Below are 14,843 nucleotides of genomic sequence, written 5' to 3'. Positions count from 1 at the left end.
TACTTGACATTAGAAAAGCTTTAGCATACGAACTACACGATCTTTGTGCTAGGCTTAGGATTGGGTCTTGTCCATCACATCATTCTCCTAATGATGTGATCCCGTTATCAACGACATCCAATGTCCATAGCCAGGAAACCATGACTATCTGTTGATCACAACGAGCTAGTCAACTAGAGGCTCACTGGGGACATATTGTGGTCTATGTATTCACATGTGTATTACGATTTCCGGATAATACAGTTATACCATGAATAAAAGACTATTATCATGAACAAAGAAATATAATAATAACACTTTTATTATTGCCTCTAGGGCATATTTCCAACAGTCTCCCACTTGCACTAGAGTCAATAATCTAGTTCACATCACCATGTGATTAACACTGACAGGTCACATCACCATGTGACCAACATCCAAAGAGTTTACTAGTGTCATTAAACTAGTTCACATCATCATGTGATTAAGACTCAATGAGTTCTAGGGTTTGATCATGTTCTGCTTGTGAGAGAGGTTTTAGTCAACGGATCTGTAACATTCAGATCCGTATGTACTTCGCAATTCTCTATGTCATATTGTAAATGCTGCTTCCACGCTCCACTTGGAGCTATTCCAAATGGTTGTTCCACTATACGTATCCGGTTTGCTGCTCAGAGTCACTCGGATAGGTGTTAAAGCTTGCATCGACGTAACCCTTTACGCCGAACTCTTTATCACCTCCATAATTGAGAAACATGTCCTTATTTACTCCAAGGCCAATTTTGACCGCTGTCCAATGATCCATTCCTGGATCATTCTTGTACCCCTTGACTGACTCATGGCAAGGCACACTTCCGGTGCGGTACACAGCATAGCATACTATAGAGCCTACGTCTGAAGCATAGGGGACGGCCTTCGTCCTTTCTCTCTTTTCTGCCGTGGTCGAGCTTTAAGTCTTAACTTCATACCTTACATCTCAGGTAAGAACTCCTTCTTTGACTGATCCATCTTGAACACCTTCAAGATCATGTCAAGGTATATGCTCATTTGAAAGTACCATTAAGCGTTTTGATCTATCCTCATAGATCTTGATGCTCAATGTTCAAGTAGCTTAATCCAGGTTTTCTATTGAAAAACATCTTTCAAATAACCCTATATGCTTTCTAGAAATTCTACATCATTTCTGATCATCAATATGTCAACAACATATACTCATCAGAAATTCTATAGTGCTCCCAATCACTTATTTGGAAATACAAGTTTCTCATAAACTTTGTATAAACCCAAAATCTTTGATCATCTTATCAAAGTGCATATTCCAACTCCGAGATGCTTACTCCTGTCCTTAGAAGGATCGCTGGTGCTAGCATACCTTTTAGCATCCTTAGGATCGACAAAACCTTTCTGATTGTATCACATACAACCTTTCCTTATGAAAACTGGTAAGGAAACTCGTCTTGACATCCATCTGCCAGATTTCATAAATGCAGCTAATGCTAATATGATTCCGACGGACTTAAGCATCGCTACAGATGAGAAAATCTCATCGTAGTCAACTCCTTGAACTTGTGAAAAACTCTTCGCCACAAGTCGAGCTTCATAGACGGTGACATTACCGTCCACGTCCGTCTTCTTCTTAAAGATCCATTTATCTCAATGGCTTGCCGATCATCGGGCAAGTCCACCAAAGTCCATGCTTTGTTATGATACATGGATCCTATCTTGGATTTCATGGCTTCTAACCATTTGTCGGAATATGGGCCCACCATCGCTTCTCCATAGCTCGTAGGTTCATTGTTGTCAAGCAACATGACCTTCAAGACAGGATTACTGTACTACTCTGAAGTAGTACGTATCCTTGTTGTCCTACGAGGTTCGGTAGTGACTTGATCCGAAGCTTCATGATCAATATCATAAGCTTCCACTTCAATTGGTGTAGGTGCCACGGGAACAACTTCCTGTGCCCTGCTACACACTAGTTGTAGTGACGGTTCAACAACCTCATCAAGTCTCCACCATCCTCCCACTCAATTCTTTCGAGAGAAACCTTTCCTCGAGAAAGGACCCGATTCAAGAAACAATCCATATTGCTTTCGGATCTGAATTAGGAGGTATACCCAACTATTTTGGGTGTCCTATGAAGATGCATTTTATCCGCTTTGGGCTCGAGCTTATCAACCTGAAACTTTTTCACATAAGCGTCGCAGCCCCAAACCTTTAAGAAACGACAACTTAGGTTTCTCCAAACGGTGTCGTCTCAACGGAATTATGTGGTACCCTATTAAAGTGAGTGCGGTTGTCTCTAATGCCTAACCCATGAACGATAGTGGTAATTCGATAAGAGACGTCATGGTACGCACCATATCCAATAGGGTGCAATTATGATGTTCGGACACACCATCACACTATGGTGTTCCAGGCGGTATTAATTGTGAAACAATTTCCACAATGTCTTAATTGTGTGCCAAAACTCGTAACTCAGATATTCATCTCTATGATCATATCATAGACATTCTATCCTCTTGTTACGAAGATCTTAAACTTTACTCTGAAATTACTTGATCCATTCAATAATTCAGACTTGTGTTTCATCAAGTAAATATACTCAACATCTACTCGAATCATCTGTGAAGTAAGAACATAACGATATTCACTGCATGCCTCAGCACTCATTGGACTGCACACATCAAAATGTGTTGCTTCCAACAAGTTGCTATCTTGTTCCATTTTACTGAAACCGAGGCTTTTCAGTCATCTTGCCTATGTGGTATGATTTGCATATCTCAAGTGATTCAAAATCAAGTGAGTCCAAACGATCCATCTGCATGGAGTTTCTTCATGCTTATACACCAACAGACATGGTTCGCATGTCTCAAACTTTTCAAAACGAGTGAGTCCAAAGATCCATCAACATGGAGCTTCTTCATGCGTTTTATACCAATATGACCTACATGGCAGTGCCACAAGTGGTACTATCATTACTATCTTATATCTTTTGGCATGAAAATGTGTATCACTACGATCGAGATTCAATAAACCATTCCTTTAGGTACAAGACCATTGAAGGTGTTATTCAAATAAATAGAGTAACCATTATTCTCCTTAAATGAATAACCGTATTGCGATAGACATAATCCAATCATGTCTATGCTCAACGCAAACACCAAATGACAATTATTCAGGTTTAATACTAATCTTGATGGTAGAGGGAGCGTGCGATGTTTGATCACATCAAACTTGGAAATACTTCCAACACATATTGACAGCTCACCTTTAGCTAGTCTCCGTTTATTCCGTAGCTCTTTTATTTCGAGTTACTAACACTTAGCAACTGAACCGGTATCTTAATACCCTGGTGCTACTAGGAGTACTAGTAAAGTACACATTAACATAATGTATATCCAATATACTTCTATCGACTTTGCCAGCCTTCTTATCTACCAAGTATCTAGGGTAATTCTGCTCCAGTGGTTGTTCCCCTTATCACAGAAGCACTTAGTCTCGGGTTTGGGTTCAACCTCGGGTTTCTTCACTGGTGCAGCAGCTGATTTGCCGTTTCATGAAGTATCCCTTCTTGCCCTTGCCCTTCTTGAAACTAGTGGTTTCACCAACCATCAACAATTGATGCTCCTTCTTGATTTCTACTTTCGCGGTGTCAAACATCGCGAATACCTCAAGGATCATCATTTTTATCCCTGATATGTTATAGTTCATCACGAAGCTCTAGGAGCTTGGTGGCAATGACTTTGGAGAAACATCACTATCTCATCTGGAAGATCAACTCCCACTCGATTCAAGTGATTGTTGCACTTAGACAATCTGAGCACAAGCTCAACGATTAAGCTTTTCTCCCTTAGTTTGTCGGCTAAGAAAATCGTCGGAGGTCTTATACCTCTTGACGTGGGCACGAGCCTGAAATCCCAATTTCAGCCCTCAAAACATCTCATATATTCCGCTACGTTTTGAAAACGTCTTTGGTGCCTCAACTCTAAACCGTTTAACTGAACTATCACGTAGTTATCAAAACGTGTATGTCTGATGTTCGCAACATCCACAAACAACGTTTGGGGTTCAGCACACTGAGCGGTGCATTAAGGACATAAGCTTTCTACTGTCCGCATAATCGCTACTGTCAACTTTCAACTATATTTTCTCTAGGAACATATCTAAATAGTGGAACTAAAGCGCGAGCTTACGACATAATTTGCAAAGGTCTTTTGACTATGTTCAGGATAATTAAGTTCATCTTATGAACTCCCACTCAGATAGACATCCCTCTGGTCATCTAAGTGATTACATGATCCGAGTCAACTAGGCTGTGTCCGATCATCACGTGAGACGGACTAGTCATCATCGGTGAACATCTTCATGTTGATCGTATCTACTATACGACTCATGCTCGACCTTTCGGTCTCTGTGTTCCGAGGCCATGTCTGTACATGCTAGGCTCGTCAAGTTAACCCTAAGTGTTTCGCGTGTGTAAATCTGTCTTACACCCGTTGTATGTGAACGTAAGAATCCATCACACCCGATCATCACGTGGTGCTTAGAAGCGACGAACTTTAGCAACGGTGCACAGTTAGGGGAGAACACTTCTTGAAATTTTGTAAGGGATCATCTTATTTACTACCGTCGTTCTAAGTAAACAAGATGCATAAACATGATAAACATCACATGCAATCAAATAGTGACATGATATGGCCAATATCATTTTTGCTCCTCTTGATCTCCATCTTCGGGGCTCCATGATCATCATCATCACCGGCATGACACCATGATCTCCATCATCATGATCTCCATCATCGTGTCTTCATGAAGTTGTCTCGCCAACTATTACTTCTACTACTAAGGCTACCGGTTAGCAATAAAGTAAAGTAATTACATGGCGTTGTTCAATGACACGCAGGTCATACAATAAATTAAGACAACTCCTATTGCTCCTGCCGGTTGTCATACTCATCGACATGCAAGTCCTGAATCCTATTACAAGAACATGATCAATCTCATACATCACATATCATTCATCACATTCTTCTTGGCCATATCACATCACAAAGCTTACCCTGCAAAAACAAGTTAGACGTCCTCTAATTGTTGTTTGCATGTTTTACGTGGCTGCTATGGGTTTCTAGCAAGAACGTTTCTTACCTACGCAAAACCACAACGTGATATGCCAATTGCTATTTACCCTTCATAAGGACCCTTTTCATCGAATCCGTTCCGACTAAAGTGGGAGAGACTGGCACCCGCTAGCCACCTTATGCACCAAGTGCATGTCAGTCGGTGGAACCTGTCTCACGTAAGAGTACGTGTAAGGTCGGTCCGGGCCGCTTCATCCCACAATACCGTCGAAACAAGATTGGACTAGTAACGGTAAGCATATTGAACAAAATCAACGCCCACAACTACTTTGTGTTCTACTCGTGCAAAGAATCTACGCAATAGACCTAGCTCATGATGCCACTGTTGGGGAACGTAGCAGAAATTCAAAATTTTCCTACGTGTCACCGAGATCTATCTATGGAGAAACCAGCAACGAGGGGAAGGAGAGTGCATCTACATACCCTTGTAGATCGCTAAGCGGAAGCGTTCAAGAGAACGGGGTTGAAGGAGTCGTACTCGTCGTGATCCAAATCACCGGAGATCCTAGTACCGAACGGATGGCACCTCCGCGTTCAACACACGTACAGCCCGGTGACGTCTCCCACGCCTTGATCCAGCAAGGAGAGAGGGAGAGGTTGAGGAAGACTCCATCCAGCAGCAGCACAACGGCGTGGTGGTGATGGAGGAGTGTGGCTATCCTGCAGGGCTTCGCCAAGCACCATGGGATATGAGGAGAAAGAGAGGGAGGGCTGCACCAACAGGCAGAGATCAAATCACATCTATTGGGCAGCCCCTAGGCCTCATATATATAGGGGAAGGGGAGGAGGGTGCGCCCCCTCTAGGGTTCCCACCCCTAGAGGGGCGGCAGCCCCAAACCCATCTATGGGTGGCGGCCACAAGGGGGAGGAGAGGGAGGTGCGGGGAGTATGGGCCTTAGGGCCCATCTGCCCTTAGGGTTTGCCCCCTCTCCCCTTCTAGGCGCATGGGCCATGGTGGGAGGCGCCCTAGCCCACCTAGGGGCTGGTGCCTTCTCATACTTGGCCCATGTATGCCTCTGGGGCCCATGCCCCCCCCCCCCCGGTGGACCCCCGGACCCCTCCGGTGGTCCCGGTACATTACCGATAAACCCCGAAACTTTTCCGGTGACCAAAACAGGACTTCCCATATATAAATCTTTACCTCCGGACCATTCCGGAACTCCTCGTGACGTCCGCGATCTCATCCGGGACTCCGAACAACATTCGGTAACCACATACAAACTTCCTTTTTAACCCTAGCATCATCGAACCTTAAGTGTGTAGACCCTACGGGTTCGGGAGACATGTAGACATGACCGAGACGTTCTCCGGTCAATAACCAACAGCGGGATCTGGATACCCATGTTGGCTCCCACATGTTCCACGATGATCTCATCGGATGAACCACGATGTCAAGGACTCAATCGATCCCGTATACAATTCCCTTTGTCTAGCGGTATTTTACTTGCCCGAGATTCGATCATCGGTATACCGATACCTTGCTCAATCTCGTTACCGGCAAGTCTCTTTACTCGTTCCGTAACACATCATCCCGTGATCAACCCCTTGGTCACATTGTGCACATTATGATGATGTCCTACCGAGTGGGCCCAGAGATACCTCTCCGTTTACACGGAGTGACAAATCCCAGTCTCGATTCGTGCCAACCCAACAGACACTTTCGGAGATACCTGTAATGCACCTTTATAGCCACCCAGTTATGTTGTGACGTTTGGTACACCCAAAGCATTCCTACGGTATCCGAGAGTTGCACAATCTCATGGTCTAAGGAAAAGATACTTGACATTAGAAAAGCTTTAGCATACGAACTACACGATCTTTGTGCTAGGCTTAGGATTGGGTCTTGTCCATCACATCATTCTCCTAATGATGTGATCCCGTTATCAACGACATCCAATGTCCATAGCCAGGAAACCATGACTATCTGTTGATCACAACGAGCTAGTCAACTAGAGGCTCACTAGGGACATATTGTGGCCTATGTATTCACACGTGTATTACGATTTCCGGATAATACAGTTATAGCATGAATAAAAGACTATTATCATGAACAAAGAAATATAATAATAACACTTTTATTATTGCCTCTAGGGCATATTTCCAACAGTTTGAGCATGAACATTGTATCTGGATCTTGTTTAATACGAGATGGCTACTCATTTAAATCATTTCACAAGAAGACCAGGCACATCAAGCATCGTTTCAACTCCATCCGTGAAAATGTTCAAGATGGAGACATAGATATTTGCAAAGTACATACAGATCTGAATGTCGCAGATCCGTTGACTAAACCTCTTCCGCGAGCAAACCATGATCAACACCAAAACTCTATGGGTGTTCGATTCATCACAATGTAACTAGATTATTGACTCTAGTGCAAGTGGGAGACTGTTGGAAATATGCCCTAGAGGCAATAATAAAAGGATTATTATTATATTTCCTTATTCATGATAATTGTCTTTTATTCATGCTATAATTGTATTATACGGAAATCATAATACACGTGTGAATACATAGACCACAATATGTCCCTAGCGAGCCTCTAGTTGACTAGCTTGTTGATCAACAGATAGTCATGGTTTCTTGACTATGGACATTGGATGTCATTCATAACGAGATCACATCATTAGGAGAATGATGTGATGGACAAGACCCAATCTTAAGCATAGCACAAGATCGTGTAGTTCGTTTGCTAGAGCTTTTCCAATGTCAAGTATCTTTTCCTTAGACCATGAGATCGTGTAACTCCTAGATACCGTAGGAGTGCTTTAGGTGTACCAAATGTCACAACGTAACTGGGTGACTATAAAGGTACGCTACGGGTATCTCCGAAAGTGTCTGTTGGGTTGACACGGATCGAGACTGGGATTTGTCACTCCGTATGACGGAGAGGTATGTCTGGGCCCACTCGGTAATGCATCATCATAATGAGCTCAAAGTGACCAAGTGTCTGGTCACGGGATCATGCATTACAGTACGAGTAAAGTGACTTGTCGGTAACGAGATTGAACGAGGTATTGGGATACCGACGATCGAATCTCGGGCAAGTAACGTACCGATTGACAAAGGGAATTGTATACGGGGTTGCTTGAATCCTCGACATCGTGGTTCATCCGATGAGATCATCGAGGAGCATGTGGGAGCCAACATGGGTATCCAGATCCCGCTGTTGGTTATTGACCGGAGAGTCGTCTCGGTCATGTCTAGATGTCTCCCGAACTCGTAGGGTCTACACACTTAAGGTTCGGTGACGCTATGTTGTAAAGATATTAGTATGCAGCAAACCAGAAGTTGTTCGGAGTCCCAGATGAGATCCCGGACGTCACGAGGAGTTCCAGAATGGTCCGGAGGTAAAAAATTATATATGGGAAGTCGAGTTTCGGCCATCGGGAAAGTTTCGGGGTTCACCGGTATTGTACCGGGACCACCGGAAGGGTCCCGGGTGTCCACCGGGTGGGGCCACCCATCCCGGAGGGCCCCATGGGCTGAAGCGGGAGGGGAACCAGCCCCTGGTGGGCTGGTGCACCCCCCCCCTGGGCCCCCTCTGCGCCTAGGGTTGGGAACCCTAGGGGAGGGGGCGCCTCCACTTGCCTTGGGGGGCAAGTTTCCCCCCTTGGCCGCCCCCCCCCTAGGAGATCCAATCTCCTAGGGCCGGTGCCCCCCTGGGGTCCCTATATAAAGAGGGGGGTGGGAGGGCAGCCGCACTCCGACACCTGGCGCCTCCCTTTCCCCCTTGCTACACCTGTCCCTTCCGCAGACGCTTGACGAAGCCCTGCCGGATCCCTGCTGCATCCACCACCACGCCGTCGTGCTGCTGGATCTTCATCAGCCTCTCCTTCCCCGTTGCTGGATCAAGAAGGAGGAGACGTCACGCTGACCGTACGTGTGTTGAACGCGGAGGTGCCGTCCGTTCGGCGCTAGGATCTCCAATGATTTGGATCACGACGAGTATGACTCCCTCAACCCCGTTCTCTTGAACGCTTCCGCTCGCGATCTACAAGGGTATGTAGATTCACTCCTCTCTCTCATTGCTAGATGAACTCATAGATTGATCTTGGTGAACGTAGGAAATTTTTTATTTTATGCAATGTTCCCCAACATTTTTAACAAGCGCTACTGCTAAAATTCTGTGTATAACGTTTTCCCTAGTAGTGTTTGCCAGCGTCCTTGCTATCCTTCTTCTTTCCTTTGCTTTCCTTTGCTTTCCTTGACGGGAACTGCTGCTGCCGCTGCCCCTGCCGCGACCGCGTCCTGGTACATCTTGTCCACGCAAATGATGGCGTCCTTCTCATCTGATGGGATGGAAATGATTCCAAGCGGCCCAGGCATCTTCAAGGTATTGTAGGCATATTGGGATGCCGCCATGAATTTGGCCAGGGCTGGCCGTCCAAGGATCCCATTGTACGACAAGGGGAGGTCGACCACATCAAACACAATCTTTTCAGTCCGATAGTTCAATTCCCCTCCAAATGTCACAGGCAACATGATCTTTCCCTTAGGATGACTCCTGTCAGGATTAACTCCTTGAAACGTGTCGGGAACCTCTAACTCCTCTTCTGCTATCCGAAGCCTACTGATAACCTTTAGGGAAATCAGATTCAACCCGGCCCCGCCGTCCACCAATATCCTAGTGACCTTGAGGTTGCGAATTGTCAGAGCGACCAACAATGGCAAACACCCTACCGCAGTGGTACGGTCAGGATGATCCTCTTTGTCAAAGATGATGGGCGTGCGTGACCATTTGAGTGGTTTCTGGGCCTCTGGTGCTGGTTCCACGACATTGACCTCACACGCCCACCGTTTGAGTTGGCGATGAGAGGTGTGCAGGGATGCACCCCCATCAATGCACAGGGCATCAGTGGCCTTCTGAAACTCTTGCTCATTGGTTTCCTCTTCATCCCCTCCATCACCATCATCACAGGCTTCCTTCTCTTGAACTCTGGCGGGTTTTCCTTTGTTATGAATATGAAAATATAATAAGACAATATTATTGACTCTAGGGCATATTTCCAACCAAAGAGTAGAGCGAGTACAGAGAAGGTACAACAGATAGCACATACATATACATGAGAAGTTGTGGGCGTGGTAGCCGAAGCAACTTGACAATGGATTCTTGTCCCGAACAAAAGAAAAAACCACAGCTAAACCACCAACCCAAGGTAGAGGGGTAAGTCGAAACCAGCATGGCGTCGATCCTCTCCAAAGCCAACACCGGGCTAGGTGGCCTTATCAGTGGATGGCTCTTTTGTCAAAGAGACCGGGTTGGCGGGATCGCACATGATATTAAGAGATTCAGAGGGAGTTGTTATCTTCCCTGCACATCGCTATTTTTTTCATTGCAAAGATGCCCTTGATTCTGAAATCAGCGTCATCTTGGAAGGAGTATCTTTCACCTTGCAAAGATCTGATCTTTCTCTTATGATTCAGCTGATAGTTCAATTGTGGTGGCGGCGTTGACGGATGACTCACTTCACAGATCTGCCTATGGAAACCTTATGACGGAAATTAAGAAATTTCCGGAACCGTGTGGTTTTATTTCGAAAAAGATTGAACGTCATCAAAACAGTGTTGCTCATATCTATAGAGATACTAAGCTCCCTTAAATTGAAGCGCTCTGGTGCTTTGATGGTTGTGGGGGTCACTAAGGCCCCACGCATAAGTGTGTTATTTAGTTTTATTTCTTCTTCTCTTTTATTAGTTTTTCTTCATGCTTTAATTCATGAGCATTTATTAAAATTTATCTATTTTAAAAAACATAAAAATATTTTTAAAATATTCAAATTCATTAGTATTGATTAAATTTGTGTTCATATTTTTAAAGTCACGGTCATTTAAACTTGTGAACATTTTTTAAATTTGAAAACTTTTTATTTTGTGAACATTTTTTAAGCCATGAATATATTTTAAATTCATGAATGTTTATAAAATTCATGGTTTTTAAAAGTATAATATTTTTAAAGTTCTTTAAACATCATTTAATTTAACTAACCTTTTCAAATGAAAAAAGATAGGCGATTTTTTCTAAGCTAGCAGTGGGGTGAGGGAAAAAATTAAACGAGCGAAAGGTGCAGGAAGCCAAGCTGAGCGAGCAAGAACTTCGTGTACTGGCCCATGTGAGCGTGACTGTAGCAATTACATAGGTTTAACATGAAATAAGATCTCCCAAGATGCTCAAACAATCACCAACGGGCTGACACTAAGGCCAAAATGTGTAAAGATTTCACAAATACGCATAAAATAACTTCTCTCTTCTTTTGAAAAAAATACTCCAACACCAACCCAACACGATATACGAACAAAACAACATCACCAATAAAAAACTAAAACACAAAGCCAACACAGATAAAATCAAAACAAAACAACTGACCACAATAATCTATAAATATAGAAAGGTTAATTTCACGAGTGAAGAACTAACGCGCGAGTCTCTAGTTCTAGCTAATATTGGTCGTTTTGCAGGTAGCACCGCATGTTGGTTGCCCCAAGTTTCAGGCAGTATCTCTAGTCTTATTTTAGCTGACTGTAATACTATTATCGAGGAATAAAACCCTTTTCTATCCAAAAAAAAAACACCGGGGACTCTGAAAACACGGTACCGGATTTAACTCCAGTCTTAGTGCATTCCATTCAACGTCCATACACATCGAATCCGAGCAGTACGTACACAGTTAGTTAATGTGCACATCGATCGCTGTACGTGGCCTAGCCCAGAAGCTAGCTAGGAGTACCGCGACGGTGCCTGCGACGACGAGTGCCGCCGCCCGCCGTTCGCCGCCGGCGCCTGCTGGCTCCAGTCGTACCGCAAGACGCCTTCAGGCAGCCGCGTGATCCGGTCATCATCGTGGTCCTCCTCGTCGCCGTCGACCCTTGAGGGCTCTTGATCCGGCTTGTTGGACGTGTCGTGGCGGTCGTCGGCCTGCTGCTTGTGGAGGTGCGCGCGGTAGAGGTCGTAGAGGCGGCGGCTGAGCATGACCTCGAAGTCGAGCACGCCGAGGAGCTCCAGCTCCAGCTTGTTCATCTCCGCGTTGCTCACGCCGCCCACGCGCGCGAAGAAGGCGTTGTCGTGGTGGCTGCACGCGTGTCAACATCCAACACAGGGTTCAGCTAATCAGTTTACTTACACTTATTGATTTTCACCATGGAACATGCGTATGTAAAAAAACGCCGAGCAAAATGTAATTCATCCTGATCAACGTCGCAACAATCACGCCGTATATCTCCGCGATCTATCTGATCAAGACGTTCTTTATGTATGCAGGTACCTGTCATGTACTGTACTTTGAAAAGTCTAAACTTTTGTTTGACGACGACATAATTAAATACGGATGGATCATGCATGGAGCGCTACACACATAGGCAGTGTACGTACTACACCTACCAGTCGTTATTCTTGAGTGTGTGGTAACACCTAACCGACTGATGTGACAAGGATTAACTGATCGAGCACAGGCAAAATCGTACACGCCCTTTCCCTTTCTTCCACTTGAATGAAAGTGTCTCACTGCCATACAAAGTACCACTAGTATTCTCCATTGCCGTCTCTAGATTTTGATCTATTTATCGTGGCCATGTTTTTCCAAAACTAGCTGTGGCAATGTTTCTCCAAAGTTTGTTGTGGTCATGGTTGGTCTGGATCCCTAGCTCTGCCCCTCGGTCGTACGGCACTATCTTAGTAGCTAGTAGTACATCATTAGTACGTGATGGTTATGCTTCTTTGGCTGTTCTTGTCTAGTTTGACAGCAATGGTGATAGAATTCCTACTCTGTTCTTGCTTTGGTCGTCGAGTAGCATGGAAGGAAGAAGAGAAAGAAAACTTACAAGTCGTCGAGGACCTTGGAGGCGACGAGGAGGCAGGCGAGGAGCAGCCGGTGCACGTTCTTGGACGCAACGGCGGCCGCCGGGCGGCGGTGCGCGGCCCGGTCGACGTACGCATAGGCCACCACGTAGCACTCGGGCTCCAGCGCCGCGTAGCGATGCACCCGCTCCAGGTACTGCGCCACGCCGATCCGCGGCGGCCCCGTGCCCTCGAACGCCGCCATCCCGGTGATCCCCTCGGCGCCGCCCTGCTCCGCGTCCAGCAGCAGCAGCGCGTCGTTTCGCGCCACGAGCCGCTCCACGGCGCGCGCCACCATGCTCAGTTCTGGCGGCGGAGGGGTCGGCGGGGAGGAGAGCCCGCCCGCTGCCACGGCCACGTCGCCCATGTTGTCGGCTCGTCGCACGGTGCTCTCGGCTGTCTCGTGCTGGGTGGGTGGGGGCGTCTGCCGGCTGCCGGTTCGCTTGGCGGTGGTTTAGCCGCGGGTGTGGGCGCGGCTGACTGGTGCAGCTTTCTCACGATGTCGGCCTCCCAAAGCTGGGTGGAGCGGATATGGTGGGGTCGCGCGCGAGACAATTCTTTCCCGTTTCGATTCGATCCCGACCGGAGAAAATCCTTCATTTCTTTCCCTTTCCTTTTTAGGCATGTCTTACAAGTTCTCTTGCTCCCCACCACTGGCTGGGTTAGGGCATCTCCAGCCGCGCCCCCAACAGGCCCTCCTCAGACGATTTTACCGCGCCGGAGCCAAAAAAAAGGCCCCAGTCGCGCTTCCAGAAGCTCGTTTTTCGTCGGCTCGGGCCAAAACTGGTGTCGGCGGACCCAGGCCGAACCCGGCGCCCTGGGGAGGGGCTTGGGGAGCCGGCACAAGCGAAAAAGGCGCGTGGGCCCACCCTGGAGGCGACCCGAGGGCCTTGTTCCGCCGTTTCTTGATGCTTTTCCCTCGCATCTCTCCCGCTCGCTCGCCTTCCTCCCGCCATTCTCTTCCTTTCTCCCGCCAAACCCCCTCCCGCTCGCCACGAAGAAGCACGCCATGCCGCCGAAGAAGTACGTCATGCCGCGCGCGGCGGCAATCGCGGCTGGCGCTGTGGCCCAGCCGAAGCAGAGGAAGCCGAGGGCGCCGCCATCGAAGCCACCGGGCCTGTCGAACGCCGAGTGGAGGGTGGAAGTTCAGCGGCGCGAAGCAGTCACCATCGACAGGCGGAACAAGGCCATAGCCAAGAAGATCCGCGACAACGCGGCGCGCGCGGCGGCGTCTTCCTAATCGGCCGACCAGGCGGGGATGAATCCACCCGTCGTCAGCCACGCCCAGTACGCGCCTTGGGGACAGTAAGGCGCCGGATCTCCATGGGGTTCATCGTCGCCCGGCTACGCCGACGGCGACGCGCACGGTGGGTTCAACCCAAACATGACCTTCCCTCATGGTCACCCCGCTACGCGCACGCCCTCGCCCGCCTTCGTCGGTGTGCAGTACCCTCCATACAACTACTCACCGCCCGCCGCCTACGCGTCCACACCGACGCCCCATCTCTACCGCGGACCGCTACCCTTCTCGCACCTCGGCGACGCCGACGACACGGGAGCTGACATGGAAGACATCATCGCGACAGGATCGACCGCGGCCGCCGCGTCTCCCGGGTTCGCCACCCAGGACGAGGTAGTGGACCTCAGCGGCGACATGGAGGCCGAGCTCGGCTACGTCTATGGCGACGACGCGCAGGGACCCGAGGAGGAGGAGGAGGAGGAGGAGCCGGCTCCTGTTCCGACGAAGGGGCGCCAGAAGAAGAAGAAGCGGGCGGCTAGGTCCGGCGAACCGCGCATCAAGTGGGCGTCCAAGGAGGAGGAATGCCTCGCCGAAGCATGGAAAGTCGTCTGCCTCGACCCGACCACCGGCGCGAACCAGAGCTTGGAGA

At 47.6% G+C, this 14,843-nt stretch overlaps 1 protein-coding gene across 1 annotated transcript; it reads right to left on the bottom strand.

The window, feature by feature from the left end:
• Positions 1 to 11,702: 11,702 nt before the first annotated feature.
• Positions 11,703 to 13,432, bottom strand: LOC123042223 (cyclin-P1-1). Its single transcript, XM_044464721.1, has 2 exons — positions 12,939 to 13,432; positions 11,703 to 12,190 (listed from the first exon to the last, which is right to left on the bottom strand). Exons 1-2 carry the CDS (start codon positions 13,319 to 13,321, stop codon positions 11,839 to 11,841), a joined length of 735 nt encoding a protein of 244 aa, XP_044320656.1. The 5' UTR covers positions 13,322 to 13,432; the 3' UTR covers positions 11,703 to 11,838.
• Positions 13,433 to 14,843: the final 1,411 nt, after the last annotated feature.

The sequence above is a fragment of the Triticum aestivum genome, chromosome 2B (assembly GCF_018294505.1).
Source record: "Triticum aestivum cultivar Chinese Spring chromosome 2B, IWGSC CS RefSeq v2.1, whole genome shotgun sequence".
NCBI classification, from domain to species: domain Eukaryota; kingdom Viridiplantae; phylum Streptophyta; class Magnoliopsida; order Poales; family Poaceae; genus Triticum; species Triticum aestivum.
Note: the sequence above shows the minus strand (reverse complement) of the source record. Positions and strands in the feature narration are given on the sequence as shown.

Excerpts from the sequence above, each read along its gene's own strand:
- LOC123042223 (XM_044464721.1), bottom strand. The coding sequence starts at position 13,321 with ATGGGCGACGTGGCCGTGGCAGCGGGCGGGCTCTCCTCCCCGCCGACC. Across the intron at positions 12,191-12,938 it reads TCCAAGGTCCTCGACGACTT|CCACCACGACAACGCCTTCT; the intron begins GTAAGTTTTCTT and ends ACACGCGTGCAG.